The 22,630-nt window shown below is 43.7% G+C and overlaps 1 protein-coding gene across 3 annotated transcripts in view; it reads left to right on the top strand.

Moving 5' to 3' along the window:
- The window catches only part of LOC124223083 (uncharacterized), a 50,360-nt gene extending 27,770 nt beyond the window's left edge, over positions 1-22,590 (top strand). Inside the window, exons 2-10 of one of the 3 annotated variants that reach the window (XR_006884200.2) lie at positions 16,211-16,505; positions 17,159-18,582; positions 18,671-18,848; positions 18,974-19,147; positions 19,276-20,519; positions 20,681-21,085; positions 21,166-21,294; positions 21,775-21,907; positions 22,280-22,466. Coding sequence is in view for 2 of the 3 variants with exons in the window: in XM_046634754.2 (XP_046490710.1) it covers positions 16,254-16,505; positions 17,159-18,582; positions 18,671-18,848; positions 18,974-19,147; positions 19,276-20,519; positions 20,681-21,085; positions 21,166-21,294; positions 22,280-22,466 (3,993 nt within the window). In the remaining variant the exon portion in view is untranslated. Of the gene's footprint in view, positions 1-16,210; positions 16,506-17,158; positions 18,583-18,670; positions 18,849-18,973; positions 19,148-19,275; positions 20,520-20,680; positions 21,086-21,165; positions 21,295-21,774; positions 21,908-22,279 lie in introns of all 3 variants that reach the window. The other 2 variants (XM_046634754.2, XM_046634764.2) reach the window with 2 other exon arrangements.
- The last annotated feature ends 40 nt before the right edge of the window (positions 22,591-22,630 follow it).

The following is a 22,630-nucleotide window of genomic DNA, read 5'->3' on the forward strand; positions in this document are numbered from 1 at the left end:
AGTAGATACGGTATGTGTACCCGATTAACAAGGTATACCCTCCACATGCCAGCTATCCATGTTGGAACGGTCCAAGCTATACCCTGCCACGCGTTGTTTATGTCACGTAGAAAGTCCGCTGCACCTAGGACACAGGAGTGTGTGTGTGTGTGTGCCTACGTGCGTGGGTTACGCGGACGCATAGTTTGTCCGTGGAAAAATTATGGCATACTTCAATACGGTTTTTATCATATCGTCGCGGCGATGCGGAGAGTCTGCGAGTTACATACTTACATACTTCGAATGTTAGAAGCTGCCGCGAAACGGCTCTGAATCTATGCCGTGCCGCATGCGGGAGCGTGAATGGTGACGGTTGAGGAACACGGTCTGAGACAAATTGGTAGTAACGAGCGGTTCAAGTTCCGAAAGTGCCTGATTCCGAATTATTTGGTGGCGAAACTTGAAGCGAAGATATCAAATTTTTGCGAAACGGCAAAATTTCGAATGAAACTTGCTAAATGTAAGATTTCGAAAATTTAAGTTATGATAGAGTAAAAGTTCCGAAAAGTAAAGTATCGATAGAGCAAAATCCCGATAATTAAAATTTACTCACACGACGTAGTTCACTCGACGAGTGAGTGTAAAAAATCAGAAAAATATCGAAAATCCGAGACAAAGGAAGAGCAAAGTCGTGAAATTTCACCAAGCCACTGAAAATTTTCTATCATTCGGAATTTCGATGCTTCAGTCTTTTTAATTTTCTCATTTTCGCACTTTCGGCAGTTTGACGTGTCGGAACTTTGAGCGTCGGCTATCGGACTATTCGAAACTTTGATGTTTCGTCAAAGTTTGATTTCTTCACTTTAAGTTTCGCCACGAAAAAATTCGGAACTTGGCGCTTTCGGAACTTCAATCCCACCTCAACCCCTCGATTGGGATCGACTCGGTAATCGTAATTAGGAATCCCGGATGTTCGTCCGTTACGATACACCTACCCATCCCCAAGCACTGGAGGAGGAAATGCTGCTCGAGTAGGATTCTTCGTCTCCCGCTTCTTTTTACACCCACAGCTTAAGAGCTTCACCTTGTGAATGTCTTACTCGCTGCCGCGCCCGGTTGTAAGTGTGAACAGGAAGTTATTAAAATATAGATCACATGCTGCGGAATAGCGTGTTAAATAGTCGGTTATACAAGAGCCGAGGCGGTTGGTTTTCTCCGCGGAGTAAGAATGGCGGGGGGGGGGGGGGGGGGGGATGATTTCTTTTTTGACATTTATTATTTACTCTGCCTAGGGGATTAGGATACGCATACCTGTAATCTACTTACGCGATATATATGTATGGCTTTCGCTGCTGCGGCGAGGGCAACGACTCGGCTGAAACCGCACGTGATGAAGAAGACGCCCGGCGAATGAAACTGGCGCGGCGTTCGCCGCAAGACGGCTTCGTTGGCACCGTATACGCGTACTTACTTTTTTCCTTGTAATTAGGCTCTTATCTTACGAGCTCATCTCGCGAGGATCCTCCGAGTGTGTCGTTCTTTACTATTGTTCCCCACCTGGTTGGTTCCATATCGCTTCTACGTACTCTTTGTGGATGTAGGATCATTTATACGTATACCGATTTCCGTTGCTCCGATTGTTGTTGGCAATTTTAAAACTAGGCCAAACGCCTCGACGCTTCGGTCTTTGAGAATATTCATGATCCAAGGAAAATAAAATTGTAATTTCAATCCGCGGCCCATCAGCATGTAATGTACGTAAGGATATTCCTAATGTCTGTAGAAAAAAAAAAAAAAAAAAAAAAAAACAATTTTCCCGTTCACGATAATTAGGTGTTTCAATTTACGTCGAAGCGTCGGAAATTATATTCATCCGCATTTGCAAATCGCCGGCTCATTTCGTTCGTATATATGTATTAACGTGTTTATTAATCGCGCGCTATACGACGTGCTTGAATAATAATTACTCACTGTCGAGACGCATAATGAGCATGATTTCGGGATTTGGTATACTTTTTATATAAGGAAATCGTTTTTGCTTGTGCCGATTATCGTTGCAGAACGGATAAGGAACTGTGTCCTGTGAATTTTAATCACTAGCGAACGTCAAGCCGTGATCGTGCAGCTGCGCGTGTCTTAGATCTGAATTAATTAATGGATATCGAATCGTAAAAATTTCCGCTCCAAATGTCCGTCTCAAAGTTTGGTGAGGTCATCGTCGCTCGACACTGACGACAAGTGTGTACTACAAATACCACTGTCCGGATACTCGAACCGATCTTCGTTCACGTTTCGCGATCAAATCTCTAACGTGTCCAAATGTGATAGTCCAACAAATTCCAATAAAACCTGTCAAAGGTAGCTAAGGAATTGGACCTGGTTCACTTCCATGTTCACACCATGGTGTTTTATAGAACCGGTGATGAACGGTGCAGCGGACCGAGGCATTTGGGACTCAAGAACCATCGCAGATGAAGGCCCAGGTCCTACACCACATAGAGAGAGTCATGGCTTTTACTACGTGCGATAAGTGTGAAACGGAAACGGTGCGGCCGTCGAGATGGACTGGGTGTTGGAATTAGGTTGCGGGACACGACGATGAGATAAGATTAGGTTCGAAGCTATGGCGTCGTTATTCGGAGGAACGATTTTCACGAGACAATTGCCTTCTCTTGACGTATGGATTTACCGGCAATGCATCGACTGCAGACTTCTCCTTGTTCCCTTACAATTGGTCAAAACGTATCAGTGGATTGGCATTACCCGCGAACCAATTCAAGGCGCATGTGACACATTTGCGTGCACTTTATCGATGCCACGGTACCTGTGCAAGAAATGTGCGACACTTACTGTAAATAGAAGCGAATTTCTGAAGATCGTCCGGTTGCTTGAAATACCGTAATAGTCGGGCATTTTATGACCGGAGAACGGCTCTCTCGAAGGAAGGAAGGCAGGAAGGAAGGCAGCGCGCCAGCCCGAGGAAATAAGGAAGTTGGCGAAACAGCGCCGTAGAGTAGGCATTAATTTCTTGCGTTATACGTGCATTATGTACGGGGATGTGTACAGCATACCCAGGAATATAAGGTACATACGCTTGGTAGTACAAAGCTTGCGCATATCCAACCGTATGGTAGGTACATAATTATGCTCGGTTAAATGCGAGCCCCGCAAATAACCTGCGCATATATAAGGTTATACGTATCGGGGGATGTATTGACGAAGGTTTGCACATACGTAGGCGTGCAGTGAGTGTTACCTATATACGTATAACTACGTCGGTCTTATCTAGGTATCCGTACGCGCAAATCCAGGCATATCGCTGGCGTAGGTAACTATCGGCAGATCCACGTGCACGCACGCATATCCATGCAGGTTATAAGTCGGCACGGCTTAATGCCGAAGAGGGACGTCGTCGACCCTCCTTGCTTCGTGGGCACGCGAAACTATCCTAGGTATACCTACGATACGCCAGGCGACTCGAACTCGCGGAAGGAGTCCGTTAGGATGATTACCATGCGTTAGACTCGGCGAGGTACACACGGCTCTTACCCTGCCTCGGACATGATCGCAAAACCGTAATTTCTACAGCTGATTTTCCACGTGCACCTACAACGTGGTTTAACGGTGTCGGTTAATGCTGTCCTCGCACGCGTTAATTAACTCTGACACGAGTAACCGATTACGCGTACAAGTCAATCCTCGTTGTATCTATACCTGGTTATTTAATTTCTATTCGATAACTCGAGGCTCGATGCGCGCGTCAAAATATTGTAATTAACTTTCGTAAGTTTTGGCCTGTCGAGAGAAGAGTGAAATATTGCATTTTACAGCTTTAATATGATCTTTCGTCATTATTCATCGTGCGTTCGAGCCGTTAGAAACGGCGATATTTCGTCTTACGAATTCATACGATGTGACTGATTGTTGTAAAAAAAATTTTGTATGCAACTACGAGTTCATCTCTCTCACGGTGCTTTACGCTTATTCTATGATCTTATCATCCGATATAATAACGGGTCTGATCATCATCCTTGTAAAAATGACTTTCACGAAATTCTGAAGCTCCGGCACAAAGGTGTTGGTACGAAATGGACGAACTGCTAGGCTTGAACAAAACTCACGCATTTTTCAATGCCTTATCGTTTTTCTTGGATCTTTTCCCGCGACGCGTTTATATCGCGATGCTTCTTGTTCACGCCTGTCGCTAGGTTTGTGGATCGTGTTAGCGTCAATTAGACCTTTATTTTTTCCCCGATGGTTATAAAGAAGGTGATAATTTTAAAGCCAAACGGTAAAGTCGGATGTCACGCAGCCGTACGACGCCTAGCCTCACGACAAGGTGAAATTCTCTGTATTTTTATCCTATTCTTTCTATTCTATTCCGTACTCGGTGTGTTGTTAAAAAATATCGCTCGAGAGCTACCGCACGCTGCAATTCAACATGTTCCCGAATTCTTACGTAGCAGCGAATTTGATAGCGTTGCCAATCCTCCGTGCAGTTAACCATGCGGCTGATCGTGATGCAACGGAGTCTGTACGTCTGTTATACGTCTGTCAGTTCTCTTTAACGGTCGTAATTCTGAACCGGTTTTCGCTGCGAGATTTACGGTATCAGAATTAAAGAAGAATAGGTGAAATAAGAAAACAAAACCGCTTCTTCTTGCAGCAGCAGCGAGTAACGAATCTACTTACGTAGCTGCAACGAGCGCGTTTTGTCGAGTTTGAATACCATTTCATTCGTCGAAATTCCGGCAACGCGTAGCTATACCTGCAGTAATGCTGGAGATAACCGTGTTCGTTGCTGTTGCTGTTGCTGTTGCTGTTGTAGGTATACAGATTTGCATCAACTCTCCTTGCGCCATTGTCTTTTTGCACGATCGTATAATATGTACAACACCTAGCTCGCGTATTTGTATAACCTGTGTACCTACTACACTCTGGTATACGCGAGTATATCGCACACTCGGCCGTGCGGTTTCTTCGACATGATACAAAACTCTCTCACGACCTTGGAGACGGTGCGAATAACGTACGTACCCTCCACCAGGACTCTTGTTGGTTCACGATCAGTTATGTACCCACATTCCTGTGCCGAATCCCCCGAACACTGCAAGCCGACATTGAAGAGACCATTTTTTCTTCCCATGCATTCAACTTTCACATCAAAATCATACCCGGAACAATTGCACTTTGTGCAAAAATTGAGAGAATGTTTTTTTTTTTTTCTTTATATACCGACGCGAGTTTCTAAGATGATTCAAGCTCCGAACCTGCCGTTATACCTACTTTGAAAGAACCGCTTTTACTTCTACCGCCCCCGGCAATGAAAGGCGAGTCAACTTTTACACTGATTACCCTAGAAAAAAGTATCATGTGACAAACGGTCGGGATGGGACAAAACTTCCCTTCGAACAGATTATTCGCGACATTGCGATAGGTGTCCATTAAGAAACCTAAATTCAGCTTCGTAGATTATTTCTTCCTGCGGTGTGTCACCGTCGGTGCGAATGACAGCCCGTGAGACGTACGTCTGTTGCAAAATTAACCGCAGGGATTGAAGATACACCGAATGGTCAACCACGCCCTGCGATACACGGTGAGGAGTGCGTGGATTGAATTCGCGATGAAAAGATCCGTCAAAGGCTTGGACAGGTTTTATCCTTGTCTGCAGATGCGAGACGCATAGATGCGTGCAATGAAATGTTGCGAATCTGCATCCTTACAGCGAAACTTTTGATGCCGCGATACGTCGGTTATAATTCTACGCGTGAATGTAGTAAGAGAAGGGGAAAAAACATCGTCTTACCTTTTCGTCGTCGTTGTCCGTTAATTAATTATTATTTATTATTTATTATTCTTATCATCGCAGAGTATGATATGAAAGTAATATCGCACATTCGGCGTGTGTAATCGAGCGGGAGAAAGGGGAGGAGATGGAACGCACGCGTTTTATACTCGTCGTATACGCGTGTTTGCAGTTCAGTGTCGGTATGTATTAAATTCGTGCGACGACGTTGTAACGTCGAGAAATAAAGACGCACGCGCGTCTCCGAAGATGTGGAACAACTCTCTCCCGTCGCACCCTGGGGCCATGAAGCAACGTCGAGCTCGACGAAGCCCGAATACCCTTCTTCGTACTGGAAATAGGCAACGATCGCCTACGCCGACGATCTTCGAGTCCTCCCGCGTTGTCAGAGCGGGCTTCGATCAAACGAAACGATCGCGTGACTGTTATTTATTTGCGATTTTGTATTGAATAACCGATTGCACCTTTCAATGCAATAAACGGGTTATGAATTCCAATTAACCAGCTGTGATGTTTCGAAAGATTTTTTTTAACGCATCGTCCGCATTCGAATGTTGATTAATTTGTCTCTGACGGAGGAGGTTCACGGACATTCACGATGTTTCTTTCGCTTCTAGTTCTATTCGACGTTTTGTTGCTCTTTGAGAACTCCGACGTCGAAAAGATTCTTGTTTCTTTTTTTTTATTTCTTTTTTCCTTGTTCTTTTTTCTCATCATCATTCTAGTAAAGAGGAATTGGCTATTAAAACTGTTTACCTAATTATCGATTTACTTATAGTCGCCACGGCAGTTTTATGTGTTTATTCCATGTGCATACGTCGTTGCCAAAGAAGCTGCAACGATGTAGACGAAGTGAACTCTCCTCGGTTTATTTTTGTGTAATAACTTGTCATATTTTATCATTCAATACGCTACGACGACACGAATCTTTGAAAAACCGGCTGCAGGTTAAGAAAGATGATAATAATATCCTCTATAATAATTTAATTTAATGAAATTCCTACCCGCCTGTATCGTATAATTGGAATTACAATGAGGTTCGTTTGCTTACGCATATTACGTCTGTGTAATGTACATCATGTACGTACATATGTACCTGCGTACGTAGGAAACACAAAAAAGTGGTTTAACTTTGTACTACCGACGACTTTCTCATCCCTCGGGCAAACATACGGATGTTTGTTAACCAATACGACACGCCTCTGACCTACAACCTAGAACCTTACGTACCTACGTACGTATAGACGAGAGAGGATGGTTAAGCGAGACTTGACGTGGACCGAGGATGTCGATATGCCTGCATAATAGACCCGACGCATCGACGATAGGTACATAAATATACATTATGTACGACCGGAGTCGACTCGTCGAGTTCTCCACCGCTGCAGCAGGTTCTTGATTAAAATTATGTAATAGGAACATAATTAGTCGAGTGCCAGGAAGGAAAACTAGTATATCGTACGGAAAGGTCGATACAGGAATGAATATAAATTACCCATCCTGATAGTAATTGAGCTTTCGTATTACGGTTCTATCCTCGGGGCTGACACGTGCAGCTTTCGGTGCAGGGGCTGAGGGGAAAACGATCCTGGATCTTGCAGCTTACGCATACTTACGGATAACTATTACAGCTGAGAAGAAGGTGATCTGTTGGAGAGAGAGAGAGAGAGGGAGGAATTAATAAGAAATATATAAGCAATCTCCGGACAAATGGCGAGATTTTTGTTCTTTTTCTTTATCTTTATCTTTTTCATGCCTCTTTCCTTATACGGTTTCATCTGTTATTGTGTCTGGAAGCGTTTGCAGGTGCGAAATAACAGCCTTGCCGCGTATTATACGAATGCAAATCCCTGGGAGGAGGGGAGGAGGACGCTTTGTCGACACTTTTTTAAAATGTGTTGTTGCAGGCTCATGCATATATGTATCGGTTACAGTCGGCTATTAGAAAACGCCGCTTCGTGTCGCGAGTGCGTAACGATAAGGTGTAGAAAGGAATACGCGACGATTTCTAATCTCTCGATCTGCGGGATGTATGTATATATTGTATATACAAATACATGCATACATTTACAAGTATCGTACGTAGCTTATAGCCATACATTTTTCTCAGTCATTAATGTCATTATACACCCCCGTCGGAGAGTTACACCCATTCGGTTCCTCGTCGATGATTCAAAAATGCATAATTTTACAGGCTACGCACGCGGCATATGCATACACGTATATCTATACACGTGAAATAATATGCGGCAGTTAATTACGCAACGGTTTATTAGCCTCTGTAGGTTCTCACAGAATGATTATAATACGCTGTGGGCAGGATTGCTCAAAATAACTTGATCGTTCCCGCTACTTTTAAAATCCACCCAAACTACCGGGTCAATCGACGTAACACTTTTCACGTATTCAATCGTGCAAGGAATGTGGTCGAGGAGCGATCGTTTCAACCTTAAACATCTATGCGTTCTTTGATTTTTTCTTTTTCTTCTTTTTTTTTATTTATCGCTTGGAATCCATCGCCACGTGTGCTGGAACGAATTCCGCGATTGTGAAATACGCACGTCAGAATCCTCGCGGCCTCTAACCACGCAGTTTAAATACGAACTTAACGCCGATTGCACGAAATCGCGTTGTCGTAATAAATAGGTAGGTGGGCAATTTGATGCTGGAATGGGAGTCTTCGTGGTAGGACCGACGGTGGGAATCGCGAGGTCAGTGCCATCGAAATCAAGGAGTAGGTATGTATCGAAATATTTGAGAAGGTCGAGAAGAGAGGCGAGATATGGAGAGAGGCATTGACCCATATCGGAAACAGGGACGGGGCCGCGGCGCCTTTACGTTTATCGAAGAAACGTGTGTATAATACGTATGTGTAAAGATGCGATGGTATACGAAAATTCCGAGAAGACGAGACACGGTGCCTTGAATGTGGAGCGCTTGTTCTCTTCTCTCTTCGCCGCAGTGCGGACTGCTCTGCACCGATGAGCAAAAAAGATACTTAGTCATTCGCATTGAAGAAAGTAGATGTGTCACGCGGATGACTTTGACGCAGGTATATAAAGCACAGAGATCGCTCAGCGTGTAACCTTGCGCTTCCGATGCATGCGCCGATTTCGCGACGTGTCTCGGATCCGAGGAATTTATACTGTCTGCAAATTGAAGCATACTTTTAGCGTTCTTCTGATTTAAATCCAGGGACCGGGGCTTGGACAAATTACGTACACGAATGTATACTCGCCCATAGTTTATACGGTCAATCGGTATGAACGCGTTTCGCTTGAATCGATTTATGGTAGCGCGGTCATCGCTTTGATGGACTTTCTTTTGCCCCGGGTTTCGTACCGAGATATGTATTATATACAGATCGTCGCGTCGATATAATTGCGGTATAAGGTAATTGACCTGAAAAATTGAAAAGCCTCGTAACTCACACAAGGCGATAACCGTGCCCGTATTGATTATACACCGTTTACGGGTGTAGACGTGTACCTTCGCGGCTTTCTATTTCGTCAAAAAGTTGCCAAACCAGCCCCCGGAAGACCTTCCGAGTCCGTACTAAGCGCACGCCGTGTGTTGTACGCGGATCGCAACCTACACTGGGAAAGTATCTCGTCGATAGGATGGGAAGAAACAGATTCTAGGCTGCCCGAGGGTCATGATTAAATACCGATCTACCGATCGAGCATGAGCCGCGAGATGAATTTCGGTTATCCCTCGGGCCACTTCGTTCCACTCTCTCCGATCTTAGGGATCTCTGGTGGATGACTTTCTTCCGAGAGTAACGCCGCGACCTCATTCTCAAATCCGGAACTTGCAACGACGTTCGGAACCACTTGACCACTCGACAGGTACTCTTCTCTTACCCGCCTCCCTAAAGCCACGCCTTAAATTCCTTCGCAATTATCCTTCTTCTTCGTCTTCTCCTTTTTTCCCCTCCCTTTCTCTTGAAATTCTTCATCTTTTCATCAAAACTCCGCAGGTATTATATGTACGTATGACGCGTTTATTACAGGTATTATATTCGTACGACTTACAGGAATCACTCGCAAGGTCTCGCGCATGCCAATTAGACGGGCTTCTGGAACCGAATGCATACCGCCGTAATATGCATTATGGATAAATGCGGCATGTGAACGCGAATCGGGCTGCGATGATTTTTATTTACGTTATTTAAAAATTTTTAATCATCTCTCCTTCTCTTTTTCTCTTAATAATTTATATCACTTTTTCTTCACCTCGCTTCTCCGCGTGACAGATCGTACGTGAAGATTTCTTCTGCCGTACAACGGTATTATACATATAGGTAGGTATAAATAAGCTGCAGATTTTCTCAGGCGATTTGGCACGCTTCAAGATTCTGAAGAACTTGAGAGGAACCCAAATGCTGTCCAGAGATTCTCAAGGATTTATATTTATTCGGCGTAGGTATTATACGCAGCCAGAAGTTCCGTTCGGTATAAATGCGAATGGTTCCGTGTGTATAATTTACACGCCGGCTTTGAATCAACCGAAAGATTTACAGGGTTTCCAACCTTCCGGGTGCTCCGAAATATTCTTTTTTTTTCTTCGCGCCAAGCATTTCACGTAACGTGCAAATTGGCTTTGGAACCGTACACCTGTTACCTGTGTCGACAATGATTTCGCAAAGAGTCTTTGCAAGCTTTACGGTAACCTGGCTGGGAAAACCTTTTAAGAACAAAAACAATAATTACCGCTATTAACCAGAAGTCTACGGGAGACTTTTACGGGGCAAGAGAAGGGATGGATCAGTGACCATTATCGTGCGGATGAATCGATTTATGTAGTTCAACGAAAGAATTTTGCTAAAGATCCGAACCGATTGCAACTAATTTCGAGCTAAGACTCACCCGCAGCTTCACCTTAACGGTAATTTAATTCGCTCTCTGAATTCCATACTGGTGCACGGGTAGGTGGGTATAAGTTACAAGTATGTACGCATGTACACGGTGAAACGATACGGATCGGAGCAGCGGCAAAGCGTTATTCGCTCCGTCGTAAAGTATGAATTTCTCAGAAAGACATCAGTTTGCTCCGGGCCAGGTGAACCTGACCGAATGGCATCCAACCTTGAAAAAGCCAACGGACTCTGCTCTCGCTTCTTCTTCTTCTGCCTCTTCCGCGTCGACTGTTATAACTTACCTCGGGATGAACAAGAGTAGCAATCAGCGGTGTGCAGGTACAGCGGAGGAGAGGCCGCTTTTAAAGGACGTGCAAAGGGAAAATATGCATGCACGCGGGCAAAAGTTGCCGATGTCTTTCCTCCTTCTGCGTGTCTTCTTTATGCTTCGGGGAACGCAGCCTCAACTTCCAGGATATCGATGCGGGAGCTCGTGTAACTTGAGCACATCGGTTCGATGCCCGGCTCTACCGATTTATAAGCCAGAGCGTGAACAACGTTCGGTGGTAGTCCTCGATTCTCATGGCGTCAATTAAACGAGAGTTGCTACCCGGCCGCAGATCTATGAGCGAGCGATCTGCATTCGTTGGATTCCTAGCCGCTCGGTCCCGGGTTTTGTCTTCAGCTGCGGCATGAGACCGGGAAAAGTTTGTACCTGAGCCTCGGCTCGTCTCCCTGCCTGAACGATCAGCTTCCGGCTTCCATATTTCGTCCTTTACCTGCCCGCAGCTGCTTGTACCGTCCTGAGGGTGATAAAGTTAAAGCTGTATTATAGCTTCTTATTCCGGATCAGAAAATACGTTAGCATGATCGTGGATTCTTGCAATCTTTATTTTACTTGTACCGATTCACTTGTCCGTGTCCGAGTCGTGACCGTCGATATAAAATACGATGAAACTTTTACTATCACTTCCGGTGTTCAATGCTTTACAATAACGATCTGCTGGCCGGGTCTATTCAATTATACGCACGTATTACTATCTCAAGAGTCTTTTTACGTCAACTTTTAACTTGACCGCTTTGCGTACTATTTATCTATTTATTCTGTATTGCTGTAACGAAAGTTCGTGAGGATCCGAAAGTTTTACGCTTCGGCAAATTTGAACGAGACTCCAGAGCCATCCGCCACGGTGTTACGACCTTCCGAAAGAAAGGATTACGATGATTACGGCGCCGGCAGCCGAGGCGACCTCTCGATACGCACTTTCGCCGCAGATCAATTTTTCGCTGATCATAATTTTATTGTCGTACTCGGTGCGCTCCGGCGAAAAAGGCAAGGAAGAAAAGACCGACTCGCGACATCACAGCTGAGTGCGTCCTTCCTTAAGCCGGGTCAAGTTACCTTCCTGGTTTCATTCACTCCGCTCTCTTATTCGCCTCACTCCTCGTTCCTCGTCTTCGTCTTCGTCTTCGTCTGGCGTCAACTCGGGTCAAGACGTGTCTGACGAGATGTGACCCGGCGAACGGTGCTTCGCCTAAACCCATTACCGAATAGAGAATCTAAGGTTCTTAACTGGTACGATGCAAAAACGATCGCACACCTCGTTGACGGCTCAAGACTCGAGTTGGACATTTTTACCGTAAAGGCGGGTCAAACGATTCTCGTTCTGGCGACTAAATTTTCCACTGCCAAGTTTACCCACTGTGCAGTTATCTCGCATACAACGGCTCTATAAGCCGTGAGACGGTGAATTTTTGCTACGCGAAAGGCTCTGACCTGCAGACGCGGTTGGCGAGGTGGGCGAATCCGATGATGCAGATAAGATAGCGTTGCCTGGCTTACACCACGTCTTGTGGTACACACACACACACACACACCATTGTTTGTACAATTCTCTGCTTGTACGAAGCGGTGCAACAATGCCGGGATAAGGACCTTGTCCGTTGCATGTAGCTGTTTCGACAGATGCATTCATGCCTCGGCACAGCCTCCAATTATCCGTCGAATCGACGCCCACGGACGAGATTTCACCGCTGGAGCGTCTTCGCTCTACGGACGCGAGAGAGGGATTTAAACGTAGTAATTCTTGCTAAACGGTATTTATTTCAACAGCTCGCCCAGCTCCCCCGAGTATTGACCCACGTTCTATACACCATTGTCGGATTAACCCGTATGAATACGGTAGTGGTACGTCTTTCTTCGTTCCTGCCAACTTACGAGGCCGTAGAACGCCGTTTCAGGGCAAATTCGTTCTACACATGGATTGTATTCATACAGACGCGTGAACTGGCGCCTCGTGGATGCGTCGTTTTTAGTGCTCAGCCTCACCAAAGGAGAACTTACACGCGAGTCCAAGCAGGTATAATAATGGATCTTCAGCTGCACGTTATCCTTAGACGAGACACAGCCTTATCCTTACACTTCCACTTGCGGTAAATACCTTACTGCGGTGCATTGTAGAATGCACTGATTAGCTGACGGGAAAATCCGAAATTTCGATGCCTTTTTTCCTCAAATTTCTTTCACGCCACGGGCAAGTAGACGAGTCGGAATTTCTCATGTTCATTTGATATAGTATGGGGTTTTTTTCGGAACAATTAGAAACGAACGGATCGATCTAAAACCTACGCCATGGTTGATCTGATTCTCTTATATCTGACAACTGTTTTTACCTCAACTGTGTCTAATTGTGAACGGTGGCGTCTCAGTGACACCGAGTTTTACGTGACTGTACTTCGGAAGATTAGTAAATTGCCTTTTACGCATTACCATATTACAAACGTAGCCCATCGAGGTGGTAACAATTCTGGAATTAGTATTGTGCTTCGGTGTTATAATGTGAAATAAACTCTCTACAGCAACGACGATTGTAAATTTAATACTTCGGAGCGCGTATACAGGCACTTCTGTTTATGGTCTATTACGCCCGTTGTGTATATCCAACGCAAATATTCATTGGAAAAGTGGACTCGGTTGTGGCGCCACGAGATCTTTATTTTCTTCTGGTTTTGTTGAACTCGCTGGCAGCTCCGATCGTCCAGGTTCGATGACTCAAGATCGTCACAGGCTGGGATATCATAACCACCCGCGTCACGCATGAGTTGCCGCTTTGTAACGTGGTACCTACCGGTCACTCCGGCTATCTTAGGATAGGTACAAAACCGGGGAAGCCGAGAATTCCGGAGGTCCGAGTTCCTGCATCATTAATTTCTACATCTTATCGTTAGATGTTATATAGAGAATTGTGCGGTATGTGGCAATTCTACTGTCCGATCACAAATCATCGTTTCGGCAGGCGTGGCTATATCCTTCACGCTCCGTGATAAAATCTCTGTAATTCGGTGATCGGCCGGAGGATACTTAGATCCTTTGGCACACGAGATCAATTGCGATATCGCTGACATCTATCATAGCCGCGTTCAATTACGTATATATATATATATATATATATATATTATATATGTATGTATACATCTGTATATATATATACCACGGCGTCGAGAAACGCCCCTGGCTATGATGCCTTTTCCTCGATGATCGCACGGTGACCGTGGGTAACTGTGTTAACTGTATTTTACGCTTAAGTGATAAAAAACCGCGCAAAACAGGTGCTCGTTATTCGATTTAGCATTTATTTCTTTGTGTTCTTCGGTCACTGCTACAGTAACTTCGACACTACCAAATATTGAGACATTTTACTAACGGGATGACCGCGGCATTCTGTCTCGGAACAGAATTTCGGCGATTGAGTGGGAAAGAGAAGAAGAAGTAGAAGAACAACAACGACAAAAAAAAAGAAAAAACGAAAAAGAAAAACAACCAGTCATCAATACCCGGCACAAAAACTCTTCTGCACATAATCCTCAAATAATCGGCAAAAACGTTGGATCAATTTTTAACCCAATTCAACTTTATGGGTACACCTGCCGATTTCGTTGGCCCCAAAGAATACTCGATGATCGCAGTTGGTGGTCGTTAGCTGTTATGTCACTTATGCTTACGGTTAACGATACTCAAAGTCTAAGTCGATCCAAACTGCGGCAAGTTGTAAGGCAGAGCACCTGCTCTTCAGGCCAGCACAGGTGAATGGGTTGGGACTCGAGAAAAGACACACATCTCGATGACGGTCTGGATGCGAGGACAGCGTGAGGTTAAACGGTGTCTAACTGTAAGCGAACTGGTCTAGCTTGTTCGAGCATCGCCGACCACAGCTTGTCGTTTCTTGAGGTATCGACGTTTGCTCGTACAACGCCAAGTCGAAGCATCTGCAACATTTATGGCGGCTGGTTCGTTGGTTCGTTGGGTACTCCTGCTCTTTCTCGTGTGTACGGTATACCTGTAACGTATAAAACTACGCTGACCCTAACTGGGATGCAGACCGTTGCATGGTTCGAAAATACCTGAAGAATGTTACCTTATTGTCTGCGAATCGCGAAACCGATCGGAGATATCGTGAGGCGAGCTTCTGCCGACGTACACCCGCACTGCGACTGGTGTCGGGGTCACGGTCTCGAGTAATTTATGCAAATAGTTGTATTTTTTTAGGTAACCAACATCCGTTAGGTATGAGAAAAATTAATAGAATAATAAACGATGAGGAGGAGAAAAAACAAAATAAAAACTAGTGAAATAACCAGGAGATATAAAGATCGAGATACGTGGATAGCATTAATTTGCATTAATAATCGGTGACCTTTAACAATTTGTGCCACACCACCATATATATATATATATATGTTACTTACAATACATGTGTATATATATATATACATGTATTGTAAGTATCGGGCCAAACATTCACGTAACGGAGATATCCAAGCTATTCGTAATGGCGGAGTAGAGAGTTGCTTCTAGACTATTACGTCGCGTCGTGGCATTACGCTGGTTCTTTATCGATTCAAAGTTCTTTTTGATGCGTTTAAGACTCTTTAATGATTGGTAACATTTGATACGAAGTCAGGTACGACAAGCGCGAGACGTCGATCGTGTTGTACCGGTCTTCGAGTTTCATGTCTATATTTTATCTTCCATTTCGTGACACGATCTTATTCGTCCGCAAAATAAGCGTGCGATAAATCATTTAATTATGAAATTTATGATGCCCGCTGTGAAGCAACGAGTACACGAAGGTGATTCATGGGTACGTCGGAGAAAAAAATGGAAAGCTAGTTCGATCGTCCCATCTGTCCGCTGCGTACTCACCTACCATAGAGTCGAGCACACATTGCGTGTCCCATAGCTCCTAATTGAACCACTTTTCGAGATATCGTGCCTTGAGAAAATATTTATCTGCCGTATGCGCCCAGGTTACACGGTTGTGTTACTTCCAATTAAAGCGTAGCTCTCCAATTTACATAAACTCTGGAGTTCATCCTTGAGTAATTACCTATACGCAGTTTCCGTTATCCATCATTCGTTAGAGTATGCAAGTCCATTACCCATACCCGTGCATATCGTTATATCGTTCCCCTGATCGCACACTAAACTGTATAACGAGGTAATTACTTGCCGAATGTCTTCATCCAGAAATTACACTAACCGTTCATTTCTCTCCTGGCCATTGCAGGGTCGGCATGTTCCTTGACCCCTAGAAGCTCGCCCGATCGAAGATGGGGAATAACAGCAGCTCCCATCACCACCATGCGCAGGGTGGAGTGGCTCGTGAAATGGGACCGGGATGGACCCACTCCTTCCCGCGGGAAATGCATCGACAACATTTGCAATCCTCGGGTCACAAGGTTCTCCCTGAACCCCCGAATCAAAGGCTACGAGCTACGAACAATGGAAGCATCATCCACAACGGTGGGACCATCAGCGGACGGAGGCCTTCCGCGCTGACGTTGCCACACGATCTTAACAAGGTAGCTAACAAAATTAATGCGCAGTTCTCTTAAGACTGGAGAATAATTTGCCTCGTAAGTATTTTCAAAGAAAGAGATTATCGCGTTCTCGAGATCTATTCGGGTTATCCGATTCACCGACTTGATTTTCTTGCCTCACCTCACGTATGAAAATCTCTACTGTTATCTGGTCTGATCAACTTTCCCAGAGATCGTTCTGGCCGATTCTTGCATTTATTATTTTGCTTTCGGAATTTCTAATACTCGGACTGTTAAAATCGTCAGTTCTTATACTTCATTGTCATGGTTGGGCGGAAAAATGCACTCACATAGCATCCGATTGCCGCGGCCGTGACTTTATTCATGTATTCGAAAAGGCGCCAAATGTCAAGTACTTCCTATGTAACCAAGTCTCGTACCGTTCAGCGCGTTTCTCTCAGCTTTGTGCCATTTTTCGAATACTTGCATACTCACTGCCGGTCTTAGGCACTTCTCAAGGCTCTTTCAACTGTACCACATAAATGCATGCAGTTTCGTTTTCTTTTCTCACAGGCAATCCGGATCATCTTGCATACGATTATTTCTGTAATTTATTCCAATATAACGAGTCCTCTTTCTGTGATCTCGAAGCAAAGACTAACGAAATTCTGCGAACACCGTAATTTCTGTTTCAGCAAGCCGCCTATCGTACCAGAAGTGCGTCAGCATCAAATTTTGGGCAACCGCGAGCACAGAACGGTGATCTTCAATACCAGCACGGGGATCCGAGAGACAGGGAATTCCAGGAATTCAAAAGGTTTGGAAGCGAACCCGACCTGAGATACTCGCCCACTGAACAGGGGAGATACGAACGTCATCAGGGATATCCGGAAAGAGACGCTAAGGAACGGGACAGCAGGTACAACAAGGGTAAGAAGAAGTACAAGGCACCGCCTCCGCCGAATGGAGACGGCTCATCGCCGGACTCCTACAACTGGTCACCTGGTAATGACAGAGAATCAATGAGGCCTGGAGAGGAAATACGACCACCGCCTAGGAAATCGAGACTCTTCAAGACTCGCGCCGAGACGAAGAGGGCACAGGCGAATTGGACGTCGCTTCAGGAACGGGAAGTTGAGAGCAAGAGGTGGAACGACGAGCAATCCGGCAAGGAGAATCTTGGCTGGAAGCAGCAGCAAGAACGTTGGGACAAAGAGGAAAGAAGGCCCAAAGTTTTCGATGGAAAAAATACGCTCCAGCGGAGTTTGAGCAGCCCAGAGTTTCAGGCCGAGCTGATGTTAGCAGCGAGAAAAGTTAGGAGTAAAATGAATTATCAGCGAGAGGGTCCGGTGGGAGAAGCCAGGCCTACGAGTCACAGAGAATATTTGACGAAAAATCAGAAAGAATTCATTGATGAGAGACGCATCGAAGGGAAGAGCGCAAGACAACAGGAGGAACGGTTCATCGACGAACGGAGAGCTGAGAAAAAGAATTCGAGAAACCAGGATGTTTCCTACGATCATAGAAGAACTGAACAGCAACACGACGGAGGGTTTCAGAGGGGGGCTTTAAACGATCGTCAAAACGAACGAAATTCATGGCGAAATAAAATGTTGAAAAAGTCTGCGACTTACGATGATGAGATTGCTGCGTCACAACGTATAATTGCCGAGAAGAAGTTGTTTATGGACAGAATTGAGAAGCGTGGGCAATCTTTGGATGATCGACTTTCCGATAAGCAGAAAATGGAGAATTTCGAAGAAAGGAGAGGTGATCAACATCGGCACAAAGCATTCGACGATTTCGTGGAGATGGAGAAACGAGGCGAAACACAGACGAGAGCTGAGAGTCCTATGCGACAGTATAGGGACAAAAGTAACGATCACAGAAGTCAGGGTTCAGGCAGGGAAAGTACGCCTGAGCCTTCAAAAAGTAAGGATCTTGCTAATTTTGAACTGCGTAACAACATTAAAACGGATTTCCGAAGCAGTGGTTATAAAAATGAGGAGAACAGACGTTCGGAGCCTATTTTGAAAACGGACAATCAGGAATTGAATTCAAAAGAAAAGCTGTCGAGGAAACCGGATGTCAGGAGTCCGCCGGTGAAAAATTGGGAGATGTAAGATTTTGCGAGTTCATATCAATTCTAATGGGAATTAAACTTCTTTTCTTTTACACGAACAGTGATTCTTATTTTCAATTCTCAGACTACCACCAGCTGGGAAATCGCCTCCAAAGACATTCTACTTTGGCATGGATATCACTGCAACTTCGAAGGAATCGCGAGATCTAATGGAACGTCAGATGGAACAGATTCAAGCAAGGCTTAATCACAACAGAGAACTTAGTAGCTCACCTGAGACCTCACCTGGTGAGATGGATGATGTAAGTACTTTATGTTCACAAACGCAAAATTTTAGCAGAGCCTTGGTAACTCCGGTATATCCCATATACCTATTAATTTTGTATAGATAGAAATACTCACACAATTTCATGAGGGCTAAATGTAGAATTTTCAGGATAAGATCCTACATACTGGGGAGGACATTGCTTTAAAGTTACGGCCTACACTACCGAAGAAGCAATTGGAAATTCCTCGGTTTTCACCATCAGCTGCTTGGAGATTGCTATCTGCATTAGATGCTCCATATCCAACTATGAGCACAGCAAGCGAAGAAGGACCGGTAGGTTCCTTAGAATGAAAATAATTCGAATTTAAGTCTCACCAAAATTATTGCCTAAACAACTAATCTTTATTGTGATGCACTGCTTTGTAGTAGAGAATTTTCTAATGCTTTTGTTCGCATTTCAGGTACTGTTCGAAGAACGCATAGAACGTTTATCGAGACCACCGCCACCTCTGGTAGCTCTTGGTCCACGAAGTTCGCATGACAAATCTGGAGACTCTGGAATTTCGGGTGATGCTGGAGCTCTCAACGACGACCCGTTGGATATAATCACAAACCGAGCAAAGGCTTCGATTAGACCGGCTTGGACGCCTCAACAAGATCTGGGCGAGGAATCTAGTAGCGATGCAGGTGTTGATTCTCCTCCACCTATGGCTACGCCGGTCAAGTTTCCCCCAAGACCTCATGTTTTTTCTCTATCCTTACCCAGAGATGACAATAGAATGTCGTTGTACAATCCCGAATTCAAGAACAAAGAGTCGTCCTCTTTTAATTCCTTGCAGAAATTGAAAAGATCTGTCTCTGGAGCTCTCGGATTAGGAGCCATAGATGTTGACAGGAAACAAGATAACGATGTTTTAGATGGGAATTGGCTTTTATCTACGAGTGCTCCAAATTCTTTGCAACATACTCCACCAAACGTTGAAGGAACTAATACACCATCTCCTGGATGGGAAACCAATTTTCCGGAAAATGAAGATGACGAAAAGCCTGAATTTCCGATTATTATGAAACCACCATCATTTTCTTATCTAGCCTCCGGTGGACACGTTATGTATCTACCCGAATCCAATGCTACCGAATATCAAACGCAAAGTCTCAATTACCGTAACAGTAGTACCGAGGAAAAGAATTCAAATAACTCTAATATAAAGTATAAAAAGAGTACAAACGAATCGAAAAAAGTATTCAGATATCCCAGTGCAGACATTCAAAAATATTCCAAAGAATCCAAAGAGTTTGGGCTCTTCAGAGAAAGACGATTTACCGATGGTGGATTAACGTCGAGAAAGTATTCAAACTTATCAAAATCATGCGAGAACATTTCGGAAATGAAACAAAGAGAACGTTCACCGTCACCTGGACCGGAAAACTTACAAGATGTCAAGGATAGTTTATCTGATCTAAAGGCTTCTGCAAAACGTAACTCTAAAAGCAAACGGTTTACATTCCAGTCAACTGTACGACAAATCGAGAGACGCAGACTAGCAGAAAAGTTGTCTCGAGAAGCAGAAGCTAAGGAACAGCAAAGAAAAGGAGAGCTAGAAGCAATGAGGAAAGTCGAAGAAGAGTTTCAGAAAAAACGTGCAAGAGAAAAGGCCAATATTAGGCAACAGCTTAGACTGTTCAACATGGATGAAACTACCGGGTACTCATATTTCAAATATTCATGATTTTCTTTCCATTTAATATGTACCGTTTAGAGCTGTTGTTATTAGAACAAACATCAAGATTTTGTCAAATACATCCGAATCGATGAAATGCAGTTTCAATGATTTATGACTTTTAACGAATACATTTTGTATACAGAAGCCTACCAGTTGTCTGGGACAATACGCAGTTATCTCGTGCGGACCCTGACGGTGCACCTTCGTCGTCAGCTTCATCCCCTATCTCGGCGCCGCCTAGTAAACTATCAGCGGCGAGAAAAAACAGTGCTAGTAGTGACGAATACAATCGAAAAGCTAATCTTAGTTTACACCATATGCATTCTGAATATCGACAACATCAACAACAAAGAGAGTATAAAGACTACAGGTCAAGGTATTACGACTGTGGTCCTGAAAGTGCACCACACATTGAATTCAAGCAAACTACAATTCATCCGAAAGTCGTGTACGATATTCCCAAGAGCGCTCCTGTCTTTGTTGACGCAAAAATTCATCCAAACAAACCAGTAAATCTTAATTCTACTCCTAGGTCAGACAACTATAGGTGAGTTTCAGTTATTATTGATTTGACTAATGTATCTACTTTTTGACTTCATCATACCTTTTCCTTGTAACTGTGTATAGGAAAGATTTTGCACACGGTGCCGTAGCAGCAAGATCGTCGCTGGCAAGCAGCGATAGCGAGTTATCTCAGCCAAATACCAGACCACATTCACGGCAAACGCCAACTAAAGTCAGAATTCATCGATCTAGGTAAGTATCATCCAATATTAGTTTAAAAATCCTATAATATGCTTCGGTTGATCCCTTATATTAAGTTTGAATTGGATAACAAATCAATAACGCTACAGCATGTTGCATGACCGGACGATTTATACCGACTTACTTTATACTGTGACGGTAGATGCATATTCAGAATATTTCGCTTTTCCCTAAATGATGCGATCAAATTAAATGTAAGTCTCCAGCATATCAATGTTGACCAAGTGGAATATGTCAAATTTTCCCAATATTTATAACACATATTATAATCTGCTGCGTCTCTCCTTTTAGTATGTATTCCTCTATCAAATAACTTGATTCTCTTACTGTTTCACACAGGGAGCTTAAAGCTGGAATTATATCCGTGAACACAACGAAACTAGCCATTTCAGCCCTGTATCTTTGTACTTATACTATAAGTATTTACAAGAAAATTGTTAATGTTTGGCGTTCAATTTTTATTCCATGCAGGTTTTAAGGTGGGCATAAAGTAAGTAGTCTTAACACCTCTAGTCACCTAACAACGCTTCATTAAAACAAACGCAATCAACCGCTTCTAACTACGCCTTGGGTTGGGTGTAGTTCACAACAGTATAACGCATAGGTGGGTGCTCAAGATATATAACTGTTTGAGTCAAATATTTGAAAAAGTATTAATTTATTATATAAAAATGATAGCGAGCGAAGTTATGCTCAGCGTGATAACATTCATAGTCCAATGAATAGAATGGTAATTGTAGTTGATATTGCAATGCAAAATGTAATTTCAGGTCTGTAGTGCAATAGATTAATTATATGGTATCTTACATTAAATTTTTCTATTAGTTTAATATAATCGTCATTCAGGAAATGATAGATTATAATTCGGTAAGCTGAGGAACCATTTACCAAAACTGCGCAATGCATCATACTAATTTATACTAATACGAATCGGTTGCATACCAAGATGTTAAAAAACGAAGTATATTTCGATTAGGTCGGCAAGCCCTGCCAGGAGCCATGAGGATGCCAGCTCGGAAGAGGAATCCCCCGTCGAACCAATCACACGTGAAAGAGTGCCGTCAAATAATTTGATGCTAAACGCAATCCAACCATTTGTCAGGGAAAAAAGTTATCGACCGATATCTTATAACCCTCAGTCTCCTCCACCCATTGCTAGTTAATTCCTTCTGAAAAATTGCGACTTTAATCTGTTAATAATAAATAGTAAATGATAATAATATATTAAATATAGTTTTATTAATATTTTATATACAAGATCATGTAATATATCATTGTTTTCTGTTCTATGAATTATATATGTACATATAAAAATCCTTCCAAAGAG

The sequence above is a fragment of the Neodiprion pinetum genome, chromosome 1, assembly GCF_021155775.2.
Source record: "Neodiprion pinetum isolate iyNeoPine1 chromosome 1, iyNeoPine1.2, whole genome shotgun sequence".
NCBI classification, from domain to species: Eukaryota; Metazoa; Arthropoda; class Insecta; order Hymenoptera; family Diprionidae; genus Neodiprion; species Neodiprion pinetum.